This window comes from Oxyura jamaicensis, chromosome 6 (genome assembly GCF_011077185.1).
Source record: "Oxyura jamaicensis isolate SHBP4307 breed ruddy duck chromosome 6, BPBGC_Ojam_1.0, whole genome shotgun sequence".
NCBI classification, from domain to species: Eukaryota; Metazoa; Chordata; class Aves; order Anseriformes; family Anatidae; genus Oxyura; species Oxyura jamaicensis.
Window position 1 is genome coordinate 12,930,217 of NC_048898.1, and position 27,706 is coordinate 12,957,922.

The 27,706-nt window shown below is 36.6% G+C and overlaps 1 protein-coding gene across 3 annotated transcripts in view; it reads left to right on the plus strand.

Moving 5' to 3' along the window:
* The window catches only part of DLG5 (discs large MAGUK scaffold protein 5), a 106,173-nt gene that overhangs the window by 45,482 nt on the left and 32,985 nt on the right, over positions 1 to 27,706 (plus strand). For all 3 annotated transcript variants that reach the window (XM_035329636.1, XM_035329638.1, XM_035329637.1), the window contains exons 3-8: positions 8,527 to 8,692; positions 13,056 to 13,199; positions 14,600 to 14,783; positions 18,657 to 18,916; positions 22,386 to 22,698; positions 26,213 to 26,443. In XM_035329636.1, the coding sequence (XP_035185527.1) occupies positions 8,527 to 8,692; positions 13,056 to 13,199; positions 14,600 to 14,783; positions 18,657 to 18,916; positions 22,386 to 22,698; positions 26,213 to 26,443 (1,298 nt within the window). The remainder of the gene's footprint in view (positions 1 to 8,526; positions 8,693 to 13,055; positions 13,200 to 14,599; positions 14,784 to 18,656; positions 18,917 to 22,385; positions 22,699 to 26,212; positions 26,444 to 27,706) is intronic.

Below are 27,706 nucleotides of genomic sequence, written 5' to 3' on the forward strand. Positions count from 1 at the left end.
AGATTGTGAAATTTCTCTCCCTCTTGTGTTGCTGCAGGTGTATATTCACAGGGAATTTTTTCCTCTTTAGCCTTCAGTTGCTGTTACAGTCCTGATTTGAGAAGAGGGATGTAACATGTATAATTACTGATATGACTCACAGAAGAGTGTAGGGCCACTCTATAGCAAGCACTGTGCTGTTATCCCAGTTTTTTTCCCTTCCCCTGCTTAGAGGGGCTTGCAGGGCATGATGGATACAGCAGGAATGAAATCACAGCCACATGTGGTAGAAGAAGTGGTTGAGTAGAAGCCAGGGTATCAGACCTGGAGAAAGAATTGGCTCTTCATAGATACATTTGCCTTTTTGTCTGTTTAGTCTGTACATAAATACAGTACAGAGTGACAGGCTGTTGTACTCTACAAATTTTTCTCGTGTATCTTCCTTACCATTCAAAATTTGTTTAGATGACAGTATTTTCTTTGTTCCTTTAGATTTCCTTTCCTTTCTTTCCCCTGTATTAATAAAGTTCATGCTGTGCATGGGAAATAGTTTTGATAGCACTGGGGGTGGTAGTGGTGGTGGTGGTGTCACTGTTAATTCCCAAAAGAGTTATGATATAAGCTGCTGTAATCCTTGCACTCCACCATTGTTTTTCGGCCCCACCTTTTTCCCCGCAAAGGAATAAATCCTCACTAAATTGTCATGCTCTCTTTGTATTTCCTTTCTCTTTGCTCTCTGTTAGTCACAAAGATTTTTGTGTGTAAATAGAAGCATTCTTCATCTGCCCACTCCCCGTGCCCAGCAGACTCTCCGAATGGAGCTACAATCCTGCATCTCTGACATCAGAATAATTATTTATGGAGATGGAGTGCCTGGCGTGCCAGGCACAGAACAACAGTGTTACTTTAGAAATTGGATAGAGCCCAGTAACAGAGCTGTATGTGACAGTCACTGGCCCATCTCCCACTTGACCAGTAATGGTAATGGAGAGGGAAAGAGCACAGAATAAAGAAACCTTTTGTTTGGTTGTTTTTTGTTTTATAATGTGCCAGTTTGTATAGTGCACTCAGGCATTTGACTTGTATAATTCTGAAGATAAATGTTCAGCAAGCATTGAACTGAACTTGTACGACACAGTCTTGGACAACCGGTGCCAGACAGCCCTGCCTGAGCAGGGAGGTTGGACCAGATGTCCTCCTCCAGAGCTTCCTTCCAACCTCGGCTGTCCTGGGAATTATTCTAAGTTCATGTGTCAGAGGTGACTTGTAGGGTACGCTGAAGTCAGCTCTAGTGCCAACGTGCCAGACTGGTGCAAGGGACCAATCCTGTTGGTGTTCAGGAGTAGATGATGTAGGCAAAATGGTGGAAGTCTTCAGGAGATGTGCATCTTGGACTGCTGTTTTTTTTGTTTTGTTTTGTTTTGTTTTCCAAAGTGTAGTATAGTTTTAAGTTCCTAATATCAGGTTTATCTCAGTCTCAGTTTCTTGCTGTACAGCATGTATTCTGTACAGTATCAGCTACCTCACTGTATAACATTGTCTGAAACCTTCATAAATGTAACATTACAGAGAAGATGTTAATTACTGAGTCACTTAATTCCAGCTACTTAGGAGGAACCGAGTGGTACTTCCTATGAGTATTTAGTTACTGAGAATTTATACGAATACCATACGTACAATGTATCTTGAGTTCTTTACCCTACCTGGATATATTCAAACTGAATAAACAGTCCAGACTAGAAATGTTGTAGTATACACTTAAAATATTTGAAGTATTTTTACTCTTGCTGTATCCCAGCAGATTTTTTTTGGACCTGTAAGGAAGGTTGGAAGGCTTGTTCTGACTAATTGCCTGTAGATGATGTAACTTCATTCAGCCAAAGGCCACCCTGCTTCTACTTCAGCATGAAATTGTCAAATGTATTTGCTACAGGAAGTAGTAACACAACATCTTAATTAGCTTCTCTGCCTATATGGATTATCTTGACTTCCTATCCCTTTTTTTTTTTTCCTTACTTTTTATTTTCCAGGTTCCCTTGTCCCTTTTTATAGTAGGCAGGTAAGTCATTGCTCTGACCCGCGTTCTTTGGGGGAAAAAAAAAAAAAGGAAAAAAAAAAAAAGAAAAAAAACCTCTATGAATTTATTTAGTCTGTGCTTCAAGAGTTTTGGTACCCAGTGTCCAATAATACGCTATTGACCTAAGCGGTGTTTTGCCATGTTAGGATTATATTCTGGAATCAAGCCATTATTTAAATATCTCAGTAACGTAATATAACTTTGAAGTTTTCTTTTAATGCTTTCAAAAAAAAAGTGATTCTTCTTCCCCTTCTTGCTGCACAGTGTTCTTTTTTAATCTTTATTTATTTCAGAAACATGCAAAAGAAACGAGCAGTTACATTTGGGGATCAGGCAATAGCTCTGAGGACAGTCTGCTGTGTTATGCTTTTTTATGATGCATGTTAAGTAGAATGCCATTGCATTCTTTTTCATTTTTCAAAACTATACCAAAATACTGATGAGTGAATTTCCAGAACGGAGTAGGCTCTCCATCTGCATTTCTATAATTTCCTTCTTTCCATATCTAAATCTGAGTTGTTGTGATTACAGCTGTCAATCTTGTATCCCCATCATGTATTCAAGCCTCTGTCTTGCAGCTGAAACCATGCTATTATTCCAGCTGTTAAGTTCTTTGCAACTGGCATCACTCTTTTAGTCCTAAGTGTTTTTTCTTGCCCTTCCCTGTTAGTATCACTGTGCTGCCTTTTACTAGGTGAATTTCCATTCCCGTATGTGACAAACACCATCATTGGCACTATTATTTTATGACTTTCTTTTGCAGTCATCAGGTGTCATATGTCTGTCCCCACTGATCTCTTCCAGCGTTGACTTGAACCAACAGTGTTTCCTTGCTTAACACTTTGTTAGTTCATCAACCTGACAGGCTATTTACAGGTAGTTTTTCACTAATTGCAATTCAAGTGCTTAATCTGAGGCTCTTAATTCTTACTCCAAAGCAAATATTACGCCCCTCCCATCTGATAATAATTCCTTCCCAACAATGTGTAATCTTTCTTTCACCGCTTCATGTTGGCCATTTTGACAACTGTCTTTTATATTGCTGATGTTTCCATTTATTGCCTCACACTTCGTATAGCTGTGCATAACAAAGTAATTGTTTTCAGTATTCATAGGAAGTGTTCAATTACAGGTGTGGTTTATGATACTCCTTCAAAGATAAGCACTTTTTCATTGTTGGAAATAGTCATTTCCCTTCCCTTTGCTTCCCCCGTCCTTGACAGTCAGCCTGTAGATATCTCTTTTTTTGTTGATGTTTTTGCGTTTTGTGCTAATGCAAACACAAACTTTACATTTGATAAAGTCACCTGGACAGTTGGCACTTGTTCCTTTGACAGCATGTGCTAATATTACACCTGCTGAAGAGTCACAAATGATGCAGAAAACTTATTAAGAATGCTTCCAGTACACTGCATGAGGATCCTTTTGGACATCCCAGCCTTTGACCTTCTACCTCCATCCCAGTCGTTCTCTATTCAGAAGTCATTTTTTCTTCTGTGTAAAGTTTGACCTCAACAGTTGAGGTAAACTGCTTTTTATAGATTTAAATCCTATGTAATTTGCTTTTCCTTTGATCTGAGTAGTACATGTTGAGTTTACTGGAAGTTAAGGCTTATGAAATAACCACTCTCTTCCACAAACTTAGAGTAACTTCACTCTCCTTTCATTTCCCTCTGTTCGGTTCATGAATCATATAGGTTATCCTTAATCTCTTTGCCTGATTTTCAGTGTGTTTATTAATAACCACCTTCTCTAAAGTACTAAGCTCTTTGAACAGCTTTATTCTATTCTCACTGACTTATGTCATCCCTTTCCTTGTAGCTATGGGTTGAAATGTAGTCATGCAATGTTCTTTCAACTTCTGTCACTTCAGAAGTACTCAAGAATTGTTTGGCGGATGTGATGCTCTTTTTTAACACTAGTAACAACAAAAAAAGTTAACTTTGCTGGTACGTAGTCTTGCGAGAGGGGGGATTTATTTTTATTTTTTATTTTTGAATTGCCTGTAATAAATCAGTTTGAATTACTTCTTGATCTCTTAAGGATTCTGCTTGAAAATATGTAATTAGTATCTGACCACTTTATGACATTTCACATGCTGCAGTATCTTCTTAATGTTTGGCAGCTGACTGATGGAATTCCTGAAGATTCCATCTGTAATGATTTGAATAGGAATACAGCATGTGTGAATACCCATCACTCCAGACAGCATGTCTGGAACACGGTGTCTTTACTGCTCCCTGAGGCCCTTTATCAGTCTGTGCATTCAGGAAATCCTTTTGGTGTCAGCAGTTTTCTTTCAGGACTGTAAAACAGTATGGTGGAACGGTGCTCAGAACTCCCCTCAGGAAAAACCTCGAAGGGGTGAGTGTTGGCAGGTCTCAGCCCTTTGGTCAGGGTGCAGCCGCTAACCCTAACAGTTGTCTTGCTCAGGTTTGCATGGGGCTCTTGAGCCCAAGTTCTCTTTTTGCTGTGTGCTTGTAAGCCTTCCAAAGGGTTTGATCTTTCCCACAAGGGAGCTCTTGGGTACTCAACTGAAGAAGCTTCAGCTGTATTTTTATGGTCATGGTACAGAGTTACAGGTTTTATTCTCTGTTGTATTTTAGTGAAGAAAAGTTCTGAATGGAATTTTTGAACTGACATAGCTGGTATTTTTTTCTCCTTCCTTATAATTACTGGGTATTAGATTGGGATTATCATTCATGTTGATCTTTCCAGAACCACTGCTCAGTTCTTTCTTAAGTCTTAAGTTTATCTAAGTTGAGGTTTGTTTCACATTCTGGACAGTTGATTTAGCTTGTTATATTCTGTATTAAAGCAAATACTGAAGTGTTATATGTTCTTGTTCTTGCACGTTACATGATCTTTGCTGCTTTCATAACTTAATAAGTTTTCTGTCTGTTAGATGAAACTCTTTCCACTGTTCAGTGTTGTAGTTTTCAGTTTCCCTTCCTCCATGCATTGCTGCTTGTTTACATTAATGTTTTATTTCACTTGCAAGGCAGTTCTGTTCTCGGATCCATTATTTCAAGACCACTTTGAAAGATACATATGAGGAAATATATCTAAATGATAGCTTTTGTTATGTAATCCCATTCTAGTCCTTGTAAATTACTGAGAGCAAGTCAATATTTTAGCTTGTATTTTCCTACAACTGGTGTAGGTCTCCCTGAGCTTAGGGAGAAACTGTATTGGTCATACTTGGCAACACATCTTTTGTCTTGTTTTGCAAAATTCTTTTTGTTTTATTAACATGTTCTTTAATGACTTACAAGGCCATAAAGAAATGATATTCTGACTATCCATGGTTGATTTTTTTGGAATGAAAGCAGTGAGAAAGGCTCAGCTTTACAATGATTATTCTGACTGCTTGCAAGCAAGAATCGGCACAAATTTGTAAGATGACATGAAAAAATCCAAGTAAAATTTGAAGCATTATGTTAGCTTATGATAGATTGCCTTTTGAATTGGTTAACACTCATACAAGTGTATTTCTGACAGTAAATTAATGAGTTTATTATAACTTAAAATATATTCATGGTATTTCTTAAAAACAAAACAAACAAAAAACAGTTGTTCGTGCATTGGTACTCATTTTCCTACCTCAACATGGTCTTGTTTCAATGTTATTCACCTTAATCAGTTAAAAAAATCCCAGTCCCGTTTCTCTTCATGTTGTGTGTTTCAAAGAGTGCACTACCCTACACCCAGATAATGGGGGTGACATGAAAATGAAGTTAACAGTGCTGTGGTTTCTGTGTGGTTGTATTATCTCTTCAATCATTGATGATGAGGAAAATCATAAATAATTGTATTTGGTATGTACCGTGTTAATGGATCTTTGTGATTTCTGTGAAGTCAGGTGTTTGAACTACAGTTAGGGAAGATGTGATTGCTTCAGATTTATTTTTTATTTTTATTTTTATTTTTTTTTAATACAGCATATGTTGGAAAATCTGCTTTAGATTAAGTTCATGTGTACTCAGGACTTAATGCATATACTGCTTTGGAGTCAAAACTTATTTTGTCCGTAATGCACCCCCAGCGTAGGGCTGTTTCAGGTGTTTGTGGAGCACAGCTAACCTGGAGGCTGGCCAGCAAGGTGGCTTGCATACTGTTGTGTTGTGTTCTCAGTGCCAAAGTGGACCTAACATGAAAAATGAGTTTTGATGAAAAGCAGATGAATGTATTGTACTTGGCAAGACGTGAAGTAAATCCATTTTAACAAATGCAGGTTATCTGAGAAAGCAGGTAAGTTACTGTAAGGTGGCATCATTTGGATAATGGAAATTTAGCCTTTAGGCTTGTACATTTTAAGACCAGTTTGTCTAGTTAAAGAGCAGAAAGGAAGTACTGTTGCGTAAAATATGCTGTCAGATGGAAAAAGAATACCAAGCTGGAAGCACAGGTCACTTTCCTTACATTGCATCAGGATGTCAGATGCAATAAAGAGCTTTTAGCATCCAGCTATAAAAGCCCCTATAAAGGAAATGAAGAATATTGAATTTTTCTGAAGAAAAAGAAGTTTACTGAAGCTTTTTAGAGTGTCCACAGATTTGATTTAACATTGTTAGACCTTTTGTACAACTATTGAAAATGTAAGGTTGTGATTAAATTGAGCAATGATATTCGTTTTGGACTTCTTCTAAGGTTAAGAAGAGGAATATATGAATTGCATTGATCTGAATTTTTATAGCACTTAAATCTTGGCTGGTATTAAACATTGACAATATCATCACTGAGTTTTGCAGATATTTGTTGATGTGCATGTAAAAAGGGACAAGTCAGTGAAAAAACAATTTCTGGTACCAAGATTAATGGTTTCACATTAGTCAAGAAAGCTTATTTGCTAAGGCTAGCTAGCTTGTCTTTGTGTAAAGCAGACTTGACTTGCTTGGCATAGCTTTGGAACTGAATTTGCCCAAGACCATGCAGCCTGTCAGTACTTGAATTAGAGTGTGTTTATCTACCTTTTCACTTCTTTATGAAATGATCCTACTCATGTCCAAACGGTTCCAAGTTAATATGCATTTTGATTTTTGCATTTTTTCCATATTTTTCCTTACATCATGAACCTAGGATAGTGCATGCTTATTATTTTTGGTTTCTGTATAATCTTTCCTTTAAAACTACATTGAATTATTTATATTGTAGAAAATAAAAATAGTAAAAAGAAGGGAGAATTGTGTTTCAAGTGTGAGATCCTTGGCCCTCATGGAAGAGGGGCCTCCTAGATGGAGGAGGGGACTAGAGTTGTGAGAGAAAAACTCAAATGCAACTTCCATTTAGAATTCTTTAGAGCAATGTAAATCTCTGTGTCTTTCTACAGAAGACAGGTTGTTCCTGCAGTTCTTATTTTCTTCATTTGCTATTAAAGTGTTTGCTTGCACTGTTTTGCAATAGCTAAAAATAAAAATGAGTGTATGCTCCCAAATTGTCTTCACAGAATTATAGGAGCAGATGAAGGGAGTAAGAACAAGGATCCTTACGCTGTATGTATGGTAGTCATAACCCTAAAGTTACTTTGGTGTGGAAATTTAAGCACAGGTAGCTCTACTTAAAAATTGGAGGGAGTTTTTGCATTCCTTAATACTTTCTTGAACTGGGTTTAAAGGAAGAAAATTAATAATAATAATAATAATAAAGTCAATCCTTGCAACTCATTAGCACTTGATCAGATGAAATAACTTTGAAATTCTTTATCTTTGAAAAGACAGAGATCAGTGATCATTATTTTATAAATGGATCTTTTGTTGTTTCATTAAATAAAAATGGCACTATGAAGGCACATCTTAGAAAGCTAATGCCAAGTAGTTCTCGAACTTCTTTTGGGTATAATACAGTAAATTCCAGCATACATCAGGACTTCAACTTTCACATTTGTGACCTATATCTTTGCTGTCATGTGTCTACGATTAAAATGGGTAGAAATAAAATTAGAGTTGAATTGTCAGCATGTTGTGAAACGTAATATATCAGACTATCATCTCTTAGGTGGAAGACCTCTTTGTATTGATATCTGAGGTATCTGAGAAGACAGCAGACATCATTCATTGCTCATCTCTGATATTCAGAAAACAGAATAAGATCGCACCAAACTCTTTAATGTATGACTGCCCCTTAGAGGAAATTTGATGTCCAGTTGCAGTTCTTGTAATGTGCTCACTTTAAGCGGTGTTAATATGAAGCCCATCTCTCATAATTTGCTGGCAAGTCAAATCTTTAACTTTACGTACTGGACTAATAAGTTGTGACATACAAAAACATAGAGTTGTCTTTAAAAAAAAAAAAAAAAAAAGCAGTAGCACATAGTATAGTGTGTCTGTGAGGATCAAGGAGCAGGAAAAGAGCCCCTGTGCAACCAAAAGTATGTGATTTTTTTGTTTGTTTGTTAGCACTGACATCTTTGGTGAAGTTGTATTGTTATTTTGAGGAGTTTTCTAACTGTCAGTTATTTGCCTTTTGGTCAGGTACAACTGGTAAAGCATCATCTCCACCACCTGTAACAGACACTAGACAGATGAGTGAGAAGCTGGATACAATACTATTTCAGCTCCGTCAGGTGACTCGAGAGAGGGATGAGCTGCGCAAGCGACTTGCACTTTCATCTCCTGGATCAACTTTTGATGACTGCAGGTAAAAATAAAAATAAAACAAATGTACATTTGAATTCAGTCTTCAGGAGTATTTTCAAGTGTCTTGTCTCCTGCTTGCTTGTAAAGCAGCAATAATATTGCAGTGCATTTATGCTGTCCGTAAGGTACCTGCTTTGTGATCATGTACGTGTAGGTGACCATATCCAGGTTTCAGAGCTGCATGTTGGATGCCTCCTCCTGCTTCTTACAGCAGTTTTACTGTGGGATTGAGGAGGGATAGTGCTCAACTCTTTCTGGAGAAAAGCAAGCAAGCAAGTTGTTGAGGATTCCTAGGTTATATTATGGAAAGAGGTGGCAGACTGTGTCTGAAGTGTTTGCAGTTTTGAAGTGGTGATTAATTGAGTATTTTGTCTATAGGAGATGAGGTTTCGAGGTTTGAACCAGTGAAGATGTTGAGAGAATGTTTTATCATTCATTCCTTAGCTAACCATCTTAGGCTCCTCACGCCGGGGTGGTTACAAGGGATACTGTAGGGCTTGAGGACCTTTGTATTCTGTCAGAGGGTCTCAAAAAGTTTCAGGGATGGGAGAGGAAAAGGTGGTCAAATGTTAACATCTTCTGCTGAGCTTTGTGCTACTTTTTGCTCACACCAAGGAACTTCTTATTTGAAGTCAGTAGAATTTAGGCAATGAGGATTTTACAGCTTAGAATATTGTTCTCTATAATTCCGGCGACTATTAATAAAGTTCTGATGAGCTGTCCCCTAGACTGCCCCAGTTTTCCCTTTTTAGTTGTCAAATCAATTTTCTGCCAATGTAGGATTTGTATGTTGTGGAAAATATAAATATTTACAGCTTAAAGAAATCTAATTAAAATAAACATTGTGTTTGTGCAGTGCTTGGACAGTTTATTAGATAGAGGATGCTACTTTCAAAAAAAAAAAGTATTTGATGAGGTTGAAATGAATGAAGATGATTAGATGACTTACTGTTTTCCTTTAGTAAAAAAGGAAATTACTGCTCTCATCTAAATATACGTCTATGGTTTGTGAAATTGTGCTGGTATTTTTCACTTTGTTCCACATTCTTTCTTCATATAAAATTATTCGTCAACCTTCCAAGAGTCAAAGCCCAGATATTGCCAGTTACCACCCTGAATTGTCAAGTCTGAAAGACCACTGTTTAGGTGGTGATTCTGACAAGCCAAAAGGCTTTGGCTTTCCTGTCTACGTGTGCTGCTTCAAAAATCACTGTACCAAACGCAGGTGGTGTAGAGACTAATCTTGACATGTCATAGTGACATGCTTAGAAATGGTTGCAGCTTGCAACACGTTCATGGGCTGGGCTGTGCTGGCTGTGAAGGCTGGCAGTTGCAAAATTGAGAGCTGTTTTCAAAAGCTGGTGTTGACTAAATCCAGTGCAATGGAAGAGGAGCCACAGAAGTGGATTGTGATGAGCTGAATCAGATTAGCACGTGTCACTCTGCTGGACAGGAGTAGGATTGCTCATGTTGTGCTTGAGTCACTTGCCACTGACTATACGCACGCACGTGTTGCGGTGATTAAGCAAAGATTTAACTAAACTATTTAGTGTGAGCAAGGTGAGCTTTATATACCTACATTTGATGTTAGTAATTTTAGTATTTCCCTTAGAGAGCTGCAATACAGAGAAAACACCTAAAAACTGCTTTTGAGAAAGGAGTGGTTTATGTGCAGTCTTTAATTGTTGTTGTTCATGGACCTGATGTTGTAAATGAAAATGTTTTAAAGTTGTTGGTCAAGCATTGCCCACAGGAAGGTTGGAGCTGCTCTTGGCATTAGCTTTTACATCCTAATCAAGTGTATCTAAACGTCAGTCTTGATGTGGCCCTCATTTATGATCAGGGTGATTCCTTTGGGATGCAGAGGATTTTTAGAGTTGTTATATGAATATCAGAACAACAGTTGGACCTCTGACAATAGCATTTTGATTTTTTTGTATGATTTGTATCTTGTTTGAACCAATGCCTTCAAAGCAATAACTGATGCTTCTCCTTTGTTGAAATCATAATATTTTGTATGTTCCGGTGCAATTTAGCATTATACTGTGGTGGTCTTATTTAAATGAGATTCAATCACTATGTGGTTTTGAATAGATTGCTTTATTTTAAGAGTTAATTTTTTGACTTCTGACCAGTGTTTAGTTCCATATCCATTGATTAATAAGCCCTTGAAACAGTAGTGCAGGTGTTCTGTTTCATGTAGATGAGCTAGAGTGCAGGAGGTTACTGGTAGCATTGTTGTTTGTTTCTCATTGTGTAGGTAGGCTAACTTTTGTATTTACCATGGTATCTTTGTTTATAGGATTTCTGTTTAGAATTATGCTTCAGCAATATATGAAATGCAGATATGATTGATGTTAGATATGTTTAAGATCTCACCATAGCTTTGAGGCTGACTTAAGTTATTTATTAGAAAAAAATACACAAATATTTTGCAGGAATGTGTGTTTATGATTACAAGCTTAATATGAGCATGTGTTAATGGAATTCAAGCTTAAAGATTCAGCTGAACTAAACCATGCTTCAATTAATATTCTCATTTTAATGAGTGGGGGACGGATGATGTCTACCTACAATGATTTCACCCTAAAGACTAATTTAAATCAACACTTGTGTTTTTAGTGATTTTGTCAAGGGTGTGAACATCTCAGGTAGTTTTACTTACGCTAACTGGGGTTATATTTTCAAAGAGAAATTAACGCTGCAATAGTTATGGTAATATGTCTGTAACACTGTATGAATGAAGTATTTCTTTTTATACGAATGAAGTATTTATTTTTATACCCATAAACAGTGAAGTAAAAACAAACAGAAAATCATCCAAACAAACACCAAAAAGACATCCCTGAATATCTGACTTTATATGTTACTTTATACAAATTTGACTTTTAATTGTTGTTACAGTATGTCAGTTGAGGAAGGGATTTTTTTTTTCTTTGCCTTTATTTTCCCAAGGAGCACTTGTTCAGGGAGGAAGGAGAAAAAGGAGGAATTAAAATTGAAGACCTTACTACTCTGCAACCTAAACACAACTAGGTTGCGAAAATGCACCTTCAGATCTCGACCACATTCCCCTGAGCATCTGTGAATCAGATGTGACTGCTATTTATTTTTCTGCTACTCTCAGCACTGCAGCCATGCAAAACCATTTTATTTCGATTCAGGTGCCAGCTGAATTTCTGTTCCAGAATCCATGCTGCTGTTCTTATATGAAGCGAAGAGGATTGTGATTACTTCTCAGGCAGAGCTTACAGTGAAGCCATTTGGGGGAGAGAGTGTTGGAAAGGAAAGGGAGAAAGGCTGATCTGTGCAGCAGTGGAGCAAATGTGATAGGAGAATAAGCAGTCAAATTAGACATCAATTAATACGTCTCTTCTTGTTGTTTGTTAGAGGTATGAGACCTAGGAGATGCCATAGAGACAGCTGTCAGTAGCTTCACTTTGAAAGTAGAAAATTCATTGGTGAAAAAATTTTGAGACTGCAGAGGAAGAAAAAAGTTCAGTGTAGAGTGTCTTGAAGAGTTTAGTACTCCAGAAGAAGGTGGTATAATTCTGGTAATTTAGTTTGTAAAAAGATTTCTGATATTCTAAATAAATAGAGGTGTTATGTACAGTGAATACACACTTTAGACATAATATATTTTGGTCAATTGCCAGACAAAATAGGTTATTTTGGAAAACTTCTCCTCTCCCAGTCACCCTGATATACCTAAAATAAAAAAATAAATCAAAATATCATTTGATGGACTTTTGCTTTCATGTTGTTCATCTTACTGTAAATAGTCAAACTAGTCTCATCAAATTTTGCTGGCATGTATTTCGTGTCCTGTTGAGATTTGATGTCTCAACCGTGACCCTAGCTGTGGTTTTCCTAGGAAGCTGTAGATAAGGTCCTCCAGCTGTTTCCAAGATGACGAGTTTTCCCTAGTACAGGTTTCCATGAAGCCCCCACTTGATTTTGGGAGCCTCTTGTCAGCCCCACTCACACTGCAGCTCGGTGCTTTTTCCTTGGGAATCTCGGCATGGTAATGCAGGGAAGCAGAGTGTTCTGTGGTTGATTTGTCAAGTGACAGTTCTGGTCTATGATAATACTGCTGCTCCAAAGAGATGAACGTGGACTTACAGTACCATTTTCATCTGATTTAGCGTTGGACAACTGTCTTGTTACTAGATGCTATATCTCAGTACAAAACTGGTACACGTTTATCTTAATTTGTAGTTGCATCTTGATGTGAAGCAGTTGCTATTTCATTTAAAGTATAATATAGTCTAAGTGTAGCCTGTATATATCCTCAGCTGTGTGACAGTGTTTATTAGATTTTATCCTAAGCTGTTATTTGACTTAATATTCTTTTTCTGCACTAGGCCTAGTCCAAAACCGAATCATGACTATGAAAGGCTGAAGATTCAGTGCATGAAGGCCATGTCAGACCTTCAGTCTCTGCAGAATCAACATACCAAGACACTAAAAAGGTGTGAAGAAGCAGCAAAAGAGGCAGATTTTTATCAGTAAGTACTAGTAAAGCTATAAAAGGTGAGAGTTAACCAATCTTTGCTGTACGGTATTAGAACACTGTAATCAAACCATTATTTAAATTATTTTTCCACTTTAATTACAAGATTAATGTTTGAATGTATCAGATAAAAACACTTTGGGACTATTTGAAATGAGACAGGTATGGACTGTGTCTTATTTTGAAGAATTTGAGGTGGCAATCCTTCGTGACTTGGTGGGACGCTGACAAGGAAAGCCTAGTTACTTATTTAAAGTTACAGTCCAGTAGTTCTACTGTCAGGCTGGAGAGCAGAGTATAATTTGAGAGAATAGAATTCATGATCTCTTACATGATGTGATGGCTCTTTTGCTCACTTACGTAAGTTTTATCACAGGCCAAGACCAGTTGTAAGCATTCATGAAAATGTAGTAAAGCAGGCAACAATTGCTGAATAATTCTAGTCTGTGTTTTAGTTTAAAAACCAGTCATTGATGCAAATAGGGAAGTTTTATTTACCTGGGAGGCAAATAAACTTGAGTTTACAAGGAAGAAGTATCAAGTATCTTCTCTAGTTTACCAGCTATTTTAAAAATGTAAAGTGGTCCTATTCGTTGCTTCTGTCTGTTTTTTATTTAATTATGATCTTTCACACCTGCTGCTCATCAGTTTAGAGTTTAGCTTGTATCATTCTGTTTCAACGACAGAAGAGATTATCAAACCAGTGGTCTTTATTTAATATACGGTAGTATAATGTGTTCAAGTGAGTTTTGCTCTCGTGCAGCAATTATTAGGTCTAATTTTGGCGTGTTACCTTGTATTATAATTTGAATGCTAGCCTTATCATGGGTGTCTCAGTTATTTAGTTTCTAAGTGGGAATGAATATCTTTCATAATTATGGCTTACATAATGAAATTTGGAATACCTTTGGAGGCTTTTTACAGACTTGAATGTATCTGAAAGAGTACTTTTTGTTTGTTTGTTTTTTTACAGTAGGAAACGAGATTTTTCTAGTTTTAATCTGTTTAATCTAGTTTTAATCTGTTGGCTGGCTGGAGAGGCGAAGGAGGAAGGGGAGTTAATGAGTGGGATAATTACTGTTATCTCTGGTATCATCTTTGGCTCACAAACAGTTCCTGTTTGTCTATCTGGTAGCTTTTAAGTGGCATTGATGGAGTGGTATAGGTCCATCATCACTTCTGATGCTGTGTGAGAGTATTGTATATTTAAACATTTTTTATACTTACAGATTTGTACTTGTTTGATTTATCTTGTTCTTGGAATACTTAAATTTGAAAATTTGAGTCAGTTTGATCTATTTTCTTGGTAGAAAACTCATTCTTGAAACTAGTTAGTACAAGAATCTATCTATGCAAATTTGCCTCTAAGAGCATATTTTCTATGTGCCATGACAGCACGTTGCACAGTCGGCTGCTGAGTGACCAGTCACAGCTGAAGGAGGACATGGATACCTTGAAGAGGAAAAACACACAGTTGGTGCGAGAACATAATCATCTCCAGCAGTCATGTGAGGAAATGAAAAGACTTCATGATGAAGATCAGAAAGAGATAACAGATCTACGCAGCCAGCAGCAGCAGGTAAGCTACAGCTTGTAATGTAAATGCTAGAAGCAGTTGTAAGCTTTCCCTTTGGTAAATAAGTTAATAAAACCACAGATGTAGTGCTGCTGGATTTTGTCTCACGTAGTCTAGAACCTATGTTTTCCCCCAGTGCTGTAAAATGTGAAGCATGAGATCTTGAATGCTACTTTTTTTTTCTTCTGTGAATAGATGGAGAAAGAACAAGGGATGTAGAATATTAAATACTATGAAGAAATTTCAATGCAGAGAAGAACTAAGTTTACGTGATTAATATTGTAGGTGACATTAAGTAGGTGGAGGAGGAATAAAAAACCTAGTTTGAAGTTGCTAAGAGATAAAAATACTGTTTTCAAAGGGTGTTTTATAGGACAGGGCTAGCTTCAAACTTGCATGCTGCTTGTTTTTCGTTTGTTTGTTCTTATTTTATTCAAAGTGTCACAGAAAAATAGTGTGACCATTTTTGTTATTTTTGGTGACATCTTAAATGCTAGGCCAATGATTGAACTAAGGTTGCTTATTTAGGGTCACAGACACTTGAGTTAGAACAAAGCTACAGATTGATTAATGTTTTTGAACTTGAGGCAAAAAAGGCAATCTCTTCAGGACTGGAAGAAGTGGGCATTTCAGTACTGTGTATAATAGGCTGTCTCAAGAGCAAAGTTGCTTGCGCATTCTGGAGAAAGAAAGTCAAGAGGAATAGTCAGGAGAACCTGGTGCTATCAAGTCCATCGTTCACATCAGGAAGTCTGGTCATTAAGTTCAAACAGTTACAGTAACATGAAATGGTTAAATAGAATATCCCATCTAACTGTGTGTAAGATGATTCACAGGGAAAACTTGCAAATCAAACATGAGGCTTCAGAAGCAAAACCTATGCAAACAAAAATAATTATTTGCTAGGGTAGGAGGGGCAAAGGTTAAAGCAAGCTCTGTTGCTGAGTAGCACTTTCGGAGGTGTTTTAGGGCTAGTGCAAAAAGGAATTAAGGTTAGTATTTGATTGTGACCCGTCCTCTAACAGTTGTGTTGTGAAGTGGTTTAGTGACTTTGTTCAGAAGGTGGGTTATGTTCTGTGTAGCAGAAATGGCTGTTTCATATAAATGTTCTGTGTTAACCTGGATAGATGGCTTAGTAGTTTTGTGCATCAGCTTCTCAGTCTGCAAAGCAGAGGTGTAAAACCTCCAAGAGAAGGTTGTTGTATTTTTAGACTGTCTTGAAATCTGAAATTGTCTTGCAGCACAAAAGGAGGTCAAGCATTGTTATAAGTATTTATTGAAAGAAATTCTCACATGAACTTCATGATAAGACCTCTAGAGAAAAGTACCTATGTTACCCTCAATGAGAAAGTTGTATAACTCTGTTTCTCAGCATGTCCAAGTGAATCATGTTTGTTGTCTTGAAGGGGTGCCAAATTCTTAATCTTGCCTGTGCCAATTCTCATCTGAATTAGTCTAATTCTGTTTATGTTGATCTCTGAAGTGTTGTTCCATTGTCAGGCTGTAGCAAAACAGCATCTCAGTGGCCTTGGAGAGCATAAACTTCTGATTGAGTTACTCTTAGTGTGGTCTTGTCATTGATTTGCTGTTTAGCAGCTGACCAGATTATGTTTCAGCAGCTCACAATGTTTCTTGTTGCCATAGCTGTCATCTTTGGCCCATCTGGGACTATTTACTTTTCCTCATACTGGGATTTTGAATGGGAGACTTTCTTTATTCTTCTACTTCCTGTTTATGGTATTTCTTTTCTCCTTTGTGAAATCTGTTAGCAAATTGATGATAAAATTCATCAACTTTCTGGTATATTTGTCATTCTTTAATTATTTAGCATTTTAAACAAAACAAAAAAACAATATACATATGCTTTAGGCAGTGAGAAGTGGCTTGTTTCTATGCAGATTCTCAAATATTCTATTCTCAAACTTGTTTTAGTATGCTTTGGGAAGTAGTCTTCAGGAAAAACAGCACTCAAGCACGTATAAATCAACACAGTATCTAACTTTACATACACCTACAGTTTATTACACAGAATAGTAGTATGTTCGTGAATAAGAAGCAACATCAGCATCTTCAGATTCTCTAAATCAGTTGTTTGAAGCACGCTAGCTAATCATGGGCCCAGCTTTGTGCAGGTTACGCTGCTGAAGCTGGTGAGGACGTGAAAAAGTGTGCAATTAGCCATGATGGTGAGACTCACCAAAGTCTGGCCTTGTTCCAGGACAGCTTTATGAGCAGTGATTCATTGCTTTTATTTATGTACCTTGGTTAGCTAAAGGAGACCAGCATCAGGATGAAGAACTTGTCTTCTTTTGCCTCTGTACAGAAGCATTTTTCTTACAGTAGCAATTTGTTACTTGCTGCTTGTGGGCAGTGAGCAGCGCACAAAGTGGGCAGTCTCTGCATGGTGGCAGCTGTTTCTGGTACGCAGGCATCCACACTCTTCTGTGGTCAGGCACTGGTCCTTACCCTAATGTAAGACAAAAGAAGTCGAGGAGCCAGAGAGTACCTGAAAGTGTGACTGAGATGGTGTATGTGTGCATAGTAGGGAGAATGTTCCGTGTACTGAATCTGTGCTATCACAACTCTGCAGCAGATGGCTAAAATACAAGTCTGGTTGAAGTCTATTTGACTTTCATTTGTGGAGTGGTTGCTCTGGTTGCTCTGTTTGTTTATAAAAAGTTAGCAACTTTTTATAAAGTGCATCTTTTCTGTCTTTTTTTTCCCAACTTTTTAAGACACACAGACACAGATGCAGGTATCCACATGCACCCCTTTCAGCTACTTTGGGATGTAGGCTAATGTATTGTAGACTAATGGTAAGCTTACATAAATTCCTGGCACCTCTGTCTTGAGCCTTCCTATTTCTTCCCACTACATAAAGTTCAAATTTCAATTTAAAATACAAAAAGAGGAGGGGAAAAAAACAACAACATGACATTACAAAAAAAAAAAAAAAGTCAGTCTTCATTTCGTGCAAATTCTTTTTCTTCTTTTGAGACAGAAGGACTAGATTTGCTGATGTTCTTTATGGCTTTTTGTTGTTGCTGGTTATTTATAATGAATGTTGCTACTTAACAACCAGATTTTTATGCAAATGCATATTAATTTGAAACCAGGGTTCTGGTCAGATTTTCTTGATGTTTAAATGGATTTTCTGTCCATGTTAATATTTTATGAATAGCTTTTGAAACTCGAACGTTTGTGGGTTATTTTCAGATGAAATATTGTATGAATATTAAAATACATGCCTGAGTGCATGTCTCTAGGATATAGGCATTCTATCATTAGTGCCACCTCGTGGTCGTTTCCTAAATTACAGTTATCAGCAAGGCCACCAAACAAGTTACTTCTTGCTCAAACTAAGAACTTAATCGAAAACAATGTGAGTTTAATAAATGTTGTTAGCAATTACCATTCGAGAAATGGATACATTTATGCACCCTAAGTTGTGATAAAGCAGACTCGCTTCCAGTTAAAATTAAGCGGATGCTGTGATGCTTAGAGTAGCAGTAATGCTAAGGAGAAGCTCCATGTTTTTTAATCAACAAAAAGAATGTTCATTAAAATTGGTGTATTTTTGTTCTATTATTATATTCTTATAATAGCCTTAATAAAAATATTGAATTGATTAAAAACAGCTTATCAATACAATTCCTGACTTAAGTTTTTATTAGTCTGAATGGCAAGATTCTTCACCTAGATGTTTCATCACTGTGTTATCTGAATACTACTTAAATACAGATATTTTTTTTCTTAAGGGACAGTAGTTGTGAAAACCAAATCATGTTCCCTTGATGAGAAGTGAAAAGATATGTACTTATTTATCTCTTTAAAGATCAAATTTAACAAAGTTTCTATTTTTATTTTTTTTTTGAGGTTATGAAGCAAAATGGGTCATCAGAGATATTAAATAAACTCTATGATACAGCAATGGACAAGCTAGAAGGTGTGAAGAAGGATTATGATGCCTTAAGGAAGCGGTACAATGAGAAGATAGCAAGTCACAATACAGATCTTAGCCGTCTAGAGCAGGCTGAGGAGGAGAACAAACGTCTTCAGAAACAGATTGACATGTTAATGAAGCAGAGGGACACAGCAATTCATTTTCAACAGCAATATTCATCCTCTCTCAGAAGGTATAATCAGTTTTTGATATTTGAATACACTGTGAAGGCAGTAACTTTCCTAATATAGCACCAGATTTTTCTCTGTGGTAAAATCCCTAATATTTTCCTAAAGTTTTTCTCTGGTATTATTTTTGTGGGGAGTAAGTGTGTGTTTCTGTATAAGATTTTCTAGAAGGGCATAGAAGGTATGAGGGGGATGTTTATTTGGAGAAAATGATTTTTGTTGAGAAAAGGATTTCCAGATCAGGATTTTGGAATTGTATGAGGAATTTTAACCATTGTTTACCTCATGTGAAGAAGAGATATTCTGCCCTTCAAGTTAAAAACAAACAAACAAACAAAAAAGGCAAAATAAAACACAACCAAAGCTTTATTAAACATCAGGTTTAGTGTTTCAAGTTAACTCAAAGAGTGATGAGTCCATTGGCATGTTCATCTTTATAGAGATGTTAAAAAAATATTCCAAAAGTGCATATAATTTCCAAAGATGATCACCAAATGAAGATTTTCTCAAGCTAGCATTTATGACATAAGAATTGCTGACCATGGGGGACTCTTGAGACAGAGCCTCAGGCTGGCAGCAGAGTTGACTGCAGCTACCTGGAGGTCTTGGTTCACCAGGAAGATGCTGTAGCTATGAGCACCACAAATGCCAAATCAGAAGGGCACAGTGTCACACCATACCTCTCTTTGGTCCTGGCTGATACTGAGCCTACAGGTAATTATACTGGGTAGGATGAGTGCTAATATACAAAAGGAATCCAAAGAACATCTATAGGCATTGAGAATATTTTTACTGCTATAGACCAAAGCCAAGAAACTATTGTTTTTCACATTCATAGACTTGTAATTTTAAAAGATGAAATTAAGCATAGATAATATACTTGTTAATAGCATGTGCATATTTCTGACCTAACTAGTAAGTTAAAAGAGTATGTGTAATAAGAATAAGTTACAGAATCAAAGAGTCATGTAGGTTGGAAGAGACCTCCAAGATCACCCAGTCCAGCCTCTCACCTATAACTTTAGACTGCCATGGATTCCTGAAAGTGAGGAAAAGCCCAATGTATGAACTATTAACAGACACTGGAACCATACTAATAATAATACATGGAGAAGCTCAACGTATTTGTATTACGGTCTTGTGATTTAGCTCCCTTTCTTGAGAAAAACGTGTAGTTTGATATTGAGCAAAGGTCAGTTTTAAGTATGTCAGGATTGATCTCATAATTCCTGTGAACCAGTGAGCCAACTAAATTACTGTGATTGGACTTCAGGAATTCGTGCTGTCTACGTGGTTGATTTTGGGTCTGGACTTCTCCGTACTGGTTACTAGTTACAGAAACTCAGTCTTTATTTATCTTATGTCTTATACCCTTTCTGCATAACCAAGGCTGTTTTTGTTTAGGTGAACAAAAAGTTTTAATACATGTATCAAGTGGGTGTACTTCTCAGAATACAAGACTGAGTTTGCAGTTTAATGATGAATGAGTCATAAAATGCAGCACTGCACTTTCCTAGTAATACCAACTGGAAACCAGTTGCTTTTAAAGAGAGCAGGAAGAACAAGACTTAGTGTCCCAGCTCTCATTTTTGAATGACTCTTTGGCCCTAAGAAATATCGTAAATGTTCAGCCATTTTTCTTTTATCTACAAAGTTGTTGCAATAACACACAGCATAAGAACTCTACCAAGATGACTGACCTAGTGAATACATTGCAGATGGAACAGGCTATATCCTATGTGCCAAATGTTACTTTTGATGTGTCTCTCTCCTCATTTTGAATGTGGCTGTGGCACTCAGAAAGATCTGCCCATAGTCTGATTATATTGACGACAAAGCAGGTTGCCCTAGTTGCTACTTAAAAACTCCATTCTTACTACTACAAACTGCTACTTAAAACCTATTGATGACAATTGTTGCAATTGGTCTTTCTCTGCAGAAGGCATCTGTAAAAATGTGATCCAGCTGCTAGTGTTTCCTCCTTAGAAGACAATGCAACGTAAAGCAGGACTGTGCTGTTTCACATAGAATGTCAAGATTTCCACAGTTATCACTATTTAATATGTATATTAATATATTATAAAATTTCGTGTCCTTCCTCCCTATGGTTGCTTTCCTAAAGGCTGTTGTTTTTCCACGTTAGGCTGCTTATCATGTTTTTTTTTTTTTGTTTTTTTTTTGGCCTTACTGGTGACATCTCCTGAGTTTGGTAAACATTGCCTGAATTTGCCATTTTCTTTTTCTTTCTCCCCTATGTCTTCCCAGTGTTGTCCTTGTTTTGACTCCCAAATAGTGTGGGTTCTTACATGGCAATTAAGTTGTTTGACATATTTTCTGTTTTAAATTTGTTATATATCCTTGTATTTCTCTTACAGTATAGTCTTTTTATCTTCATGTTCACAGTTTAGAAAGGGGAAAAAATACATTATTTGTAATGTTAGGAGTCCTGTACTGCCAACCTGATGGTCTGTTAGACTGAAGAATTTCCCGAAAGGAGCAGGGAGATGGTTTTGAAATTACTGGCAGATGCCTCAGTAATGCTGTGGCAATCCTTAGAATTCACTGAGGCTTTCATGGGAATATTTGAAATTGGGTTTATAGCTCTCCCTGGGGAAAGGTCAGGCAACATGCTGGATTAGACATGCAATTGCACTTAAACAGTATGAGGTGGGGGGAGAGCAAGCCTAATTTGTGAACTTATATGTGGAATTTCATTTCCACTTGTAAAAATGCTTTGTCAATATAAATACAAAAATTACTACCTACGAAGAAATTAAACATTTTATGTAATGTTCAAGTACATATGCTTTCCATCTGTGTCAATCTTTTTTAAAAAAAGACATCTTAAAAGATGTGTTGCGTTTGAGTTTTATTGGATGACTTACTGATTAAAATGAATAGGCATGCTTGAATTACCTGTTTTAGTTCCATTGTTTGCATTTTTACGATAAGCCCACTTTATTTCTCCTCTAACCTGTCTGATACCAATCTTGTGACATATATCTGGGCATGTGGAAGTTGGGTCTTTTTCTGGTTTCTACATTTGTTTCTCTTCTTGCCACGTGCCAGGGAGAGTGTGCTGGGAAAGGAAGTACCTTCTAAGATAATCAGAACTCAACGCATCAAATAAGGTTAAGCTTGTGCTATTAAATAATGTGTTGTTTTTTTTTTGTTTTGTTTTTTTTTTTTCATTCCTTTTTTGAATAATGGAATATAATTTTATTTTTAATAATTAGAAGTAATTCTAACTTCTAGGATTTTTTCAGTTCCTCAAACAGGTTTTGCCTTCCATGATAATATTACTAAAGCAATAATTAGTGTAACTTTTATTTTGTAGTACTGTACATTGTCTAAGATATCTACTACAGTTGTGTTTTACCAATGGATACATTTGGTTATCCAGCTCAATCCTTAATGTATATAAAAGAGAAATTGAGGAATAAGTATCTTACTGGCATTTCTGCTTGTTTCTAGATTTGAGTCAGTACAGCAGGAACTAAGCAACGCCACAGCACAAAACAAAGAGTTGCAGAGAGAGATGGAGCGATTACAGTCAGAGGTGACAAGGTTCAAAACAATGCAGCTGAAAGCAGCAAAGGATGCAGAAAAATACAAGGAAGAAAGAGACTCAGTTTTCAATGAGTACCGCCTCATAATGAGTGAGAGAGATCAGGTAATCAAAGAGGTAGATAAGCTTCAAACAGAGCTGGAGCTTGCAGAGTCCAAACTGAAGAACACCTCTTCGGAGAAACGAGTGGCTAGTGAAGAGATGGAAGCTTTGAGACAGGTACTAAGCTATTGTTTTGATGGGGAAGGGAAATGAGTATATGTTATTGGTGCTAGAATTGGAAATGTATGACCAATTGGTGGAAAATATGAATGCACTGCAAAGAGGAAATTCCATGCTCACATTCCCTTACAGCAGTCCGTTTTATTAAGTTTCCATGTTTAAATAGACTGCATGTCAGTTGAGATTTGCTGTTTGCTTGACTTAACTCTCTTCTGTATATTACCAATTCGTCCTTTTCCAAGTTAGTTTTGTAGGCTGTTTTCAAGTAATGCTTTCTCTAAAGATTTAGGTGTAAACATCCATTATTTCTAACTTTTAACAACTACTAGAGGAACCACAGGATGCCATCTACCCTGACTTGGAGATGTTACATGATAGGTAAAGTAGCACAGGCTTTGCATTAATAAATTAATATTTTTGAGACTGATATGTATATTCTAACTCATTTGCCTTCCTTCTGCCTTGCTTTGAGTTAGAGTATATTTTGAAGATATATTTCTCTTGAACTGAGGCATGCCTTAAAGTGTGTGAAACCTGAACTTCATATCTTTCAGCAGTATGTTCTTGAAATGTTTATAACACAACACTGTTACAATAATGCTGTTAAGATACCTAAAACACAGCTTGCTGCTCAGTTTCATTTCAGCAGAAAATCATTGATTTCACTGTTTGCTTTACAAATATTTCATTCAGCATGAAAACAATGAAAGCAAATGTATTCTATTGCCTATAAATCTCATTTTACTTTTTTTTTTTCCACAGCATTACAACTCAACAAAATGCCCTTTATGAAAATTCAAGGCATAGAGCTTTTTTTTAAATTACACCCTTGTTGAGGGACATAGTGTGGATACTGACATATGGCATCAGAGTTTTTTAAAAAAACAATCTTCTGGTTTTAAAAATTCAAAACTTTCAAAGCTGTACATATGCCAGCCAAGAAATTGAGCTTTTACATTGAGTGAGGTTTTAATAAGTTTTGTACATGTTCTACTTCAGTCTAAACCAGTAAACCAGTAAGAAATTATTGATTTCAGTGGAATTGGGTAGCTGTATGAGGAGTATCGGTGACAGTGGACATGAGTTCTTCTTTGCACACCTGCTCCAATTTGTTATATATTTTGTCATGGCACTATGAGTAATTTTCCTAAGTGCTTTAATAGGCAGGAGATGACAAATTTTAAATGGGTGTTCTCTCCAGATGACCGTCTTGAACAGGTGCTTGATAGAGAATGGAGAAGGGCCTAGAACTAGAACTGGTGAGTGAGATGCTGAGAGGGGACAGACATGTATTTTTCTTTACCCCCTAGACAGGGTCATCAGAAAGCAGAAATAGCTGTTTCTGTATTGTGCTGAATGGTGTAAAATACTGGTATTGCGTTTTCTTTTTATTTATTTATTTATTTTCCTGTATCTATGAGACTTGTGTTTGTGAACAGTTACGTTCCTGTGTCACATTGTATTGGCTAGCAGCAGTTGCATTCAGTGCAGAAGGGATTTTGTAGCTCTGGCAAGGCATATGTAAGAAAGGTTGAAAAAATGATACATCAAGCAATATGTTCACTTGAAATAGTATCCTGCAAGATGCACCTACATAAGTGTGATTTTCCTGTTAGTGACTAGTCCGATGCTTGCTGAATTTTACTTCCCTGTGCTGTGTTCTTGTTCTAATGTAGAGCAGCTTTACGTGCACTGTTACCTCACATCCACTGACTAATTGGGGTTGCACATTGAGGTTGTTTTAAATGTAGTTTCTTCTGTGAAGCTTGTTTATACTAGTGTACCTTTTGCATACAGAAGAAATGTAAAAGCTGCTGAAATTGAGAAGGGGTTGATTTTTAAGCATTAAATCTTGCGCAGTTACTATGAAGGATGGTGGTGGGTCCATTTTCTAGGTAGATATTTAAATTCCAAACTAGGTATGTTTCAGATTTCAACAGATGCTATAGATGTCAACACCACCACCCCCTTTCCACCAGTCGTGTTCTTGGTTTGGCATAACTTTTAGCTCCAGCAAATCCTTAAGAATATGGTGTTTTATCTCGTTGGTAGTCAGCCTTCCCTTGTGTTTAATAGGCCTGTTGAGTTTTATCCTGAATGAAGTGATTGCAGTGTCTTCAGATGTGAGAACTTTATTCAAACATATGACTTCTTTACAAATTCAGAATTTTATTGAAACCAAAGCACTGTAATGTGTTAAAACAGTGTTTGTACTAATCAGTGCCAAATAGCAGGTGGTCCTGTGCTGTAGCATTGTTATTTTGTACAAATGTCATAGAAAAAGACAGAGGTGAATTTTTACTACTGACCACTGGAGGCAATGGCTGCTCTTCTACACACCGTTTATACCAAGCATTCTGGAATAAATTGTAGCAATACTTTTTAAAATTGTTTTAAAGTACTTCAAATTCTTGTTTAATGAAGGGCTTTCTGACAGCTTTCCCTCTGCGTTGATACTGTGTTGACTTTGATCTCTGCTGCATGTTAGAAAAGACTTAATATTTTTCTGTAAGTTTAGCAGTTTAGCACATACACTTGAACGCACATTTTGATGCAGACTACAATTAAGCCGTGCAAAACATTGCTTACAGTACTGAAATTTGTTTGCACTACCGTATGGGTTAGGAATTTTTCTCTTCAGTTTTTTTTTTTTTTTTTTTTTTTAAAAAAAAGCCAAACTTAAGTGCTCTGTTAATTGGGATTTGCTGATATGTTTGAAGTTCACAAAGTGAGTCATGATTTCTAGTAGTTGTCTTATGAAATTATCCGTTTTAATACCATCACAGAAGTGCTTTAACAGCTTGAGTAGCTTTAATTAGTTGTCGTAGCTAAAGAGCAACTATGTTTGTACTGCAAAATAAAATGGTCTTCCATGCTTTAAATTCTCAATTTTATTCCTTGCAAATTGTCCATGAAGGTAGAAGAGAACTGTCACTTCATTGCATGATGCCTTTCTCTCTAGAAGTATTTGGACCATTTCTTTTCTTTGCCTTTCAGATACCAGCTGTCTTTAATCTTTCTGAGATCAAAATATCACTGATTTCCAGCTAGAAAGAGTGCCTGTATGTAGAAGGACTTTGGCCATTGCTGAATGCTCCTAGAGAGCTGTACCATCTAAAAATGCAACAGTCTGAAATTTAACTTTTTCAATGCTTCATTCTTACAGAAACACCTTAAAATAAATATATTATTTCTAGTCCTGCATAGTTGCACCAAGTAACGGTACTCTGAGTCAGTCATGAGACACACATGCCACTTCATGCGTATCTTCTTTGTTCTGTGGTATCATTTTGCTAGACATGTCGGTGATGTTGTGATAACTGTAGCGCCACACTTAATATTCTTTGCTAGTCATTACTTGTATGTAATGTGAGCACAGTACCGTTCTGCTTCCATTTTTCAGAAAATTGGTGACAACCTCTGTAGGATTTTTAGGGTGTCAGTGTATATCCATTTGCAAAAATGAACTATTTCCTTCTGTACTTACTGCAAACAATGTATCTTGTTTTAGGAGCTAAACTCAGCTCTAGTAGAAAGAGATCGAGCAATTTGTGAGAGGAATGAGTTGCTGGAAAAATACTGTCATGAAGTGAAGGACAAAGCTGAGGCCCAGAAGGAACTTGATCAAGCTTGCAAAGATATAGAGACAGTGAAGGAAGAAAGAGATGTTGCCAGGAAAGAGAGAACAGAAGCTATCATCCAGAGAGACCATCTACTAAGGGAATACTATCAAGCCCGTCAGGTATTGGAAGTTTTCAGTTTACTTTTCCTTTCATTTTCACAATCATTTTCATGAAACTTGATCAAGGTCTGGCCACATAAGTTATTTTCCCCCTTTGCTTAGAGTCACTCTAGAGTGCCTACATATAAATGCATCCATCTTCTTTAAGAAGTAGTGACAGAGCTTCGTATTGGCAAGAAATACAGTCAGGCTTCATATTCAGTTTGTTTTTAAAAAGAACACTAACAAGAAGCTAATATAATGTTGTAACCCTGCAGGTTCCTAGGCAGCTTATTACCTGGTGGTAGGCTTGTTGCCATCTATACTGCGTGTTGTTCATGCCTGTGACCTGCTCAGGATGTTGGTTATTTCTAATAATTGCCAAAGGAAGTTAAATAAAATGTAACTGTAAATGTTCTAATTTGTATGCGTTCTTACTATAAAGACAATCTGTTCCTGTGTATGGATAGTAACATTCTTAAAATTGATGAGTTCTTACAGGTTCTCATCCTGTGTGAGCTAGTAAAAGTCAATCCACATACAACTGTACATGCTTTCATATAACTTAGTTTGAAAATGCATAGTATCACAACTTTTATGCTCATGAAATAACAAAGGGATATGAATTTGTTTAATATGAAAGCATATTTTTTCATGAAATATGTGTTCTCTTTTTACTGAATACTAACCAACCCTTTATCAGTACAAAAAGTATTTAGTCTTAACTGTCAGGATTTGCCAACCCTGAATGAATATCTGTGGAAGCAATTAAAACACGTTTTCTGTTGCAGTTTACTTCTGCTTATTGTGCTGCAAAATTCAGGTATTCTTTATGCATCTGTGTTAGCATTGTCATCATCTCTCTTGTTCAAAATAGTGAATGGCAGAGGAACAATTAATTTAAGAAGAAAGTAATTTTTATCCAAAACAAGAAACATTGCAACTTTTTTGACCTTCTTCATCTACTTGTCCCTGAGTAAATAGTAGACACTAATGCAGGAAATCTGTATTATATATAGCTGCTCATAATCGTATATCTAATTCCTGAATGTCCTTGAAGATTTTTGTCTGATAAGCAGAACAGGATAAAAGCACGCAATGTTTTTTGCATTATACAATATGGAGTGTTCACTGATGTTAATTTCAAGTAAGATTTCTTATTCGTGTAGATTTTCTTCCTATAAATGTGTGTCAGTGAATGAAATACATTACAGCTGTTTTTAATTTTTAACCCAAAGTTGTTATTAAGGTAGGTAGATTTTTTTCATGAAAATGTGAGAATTA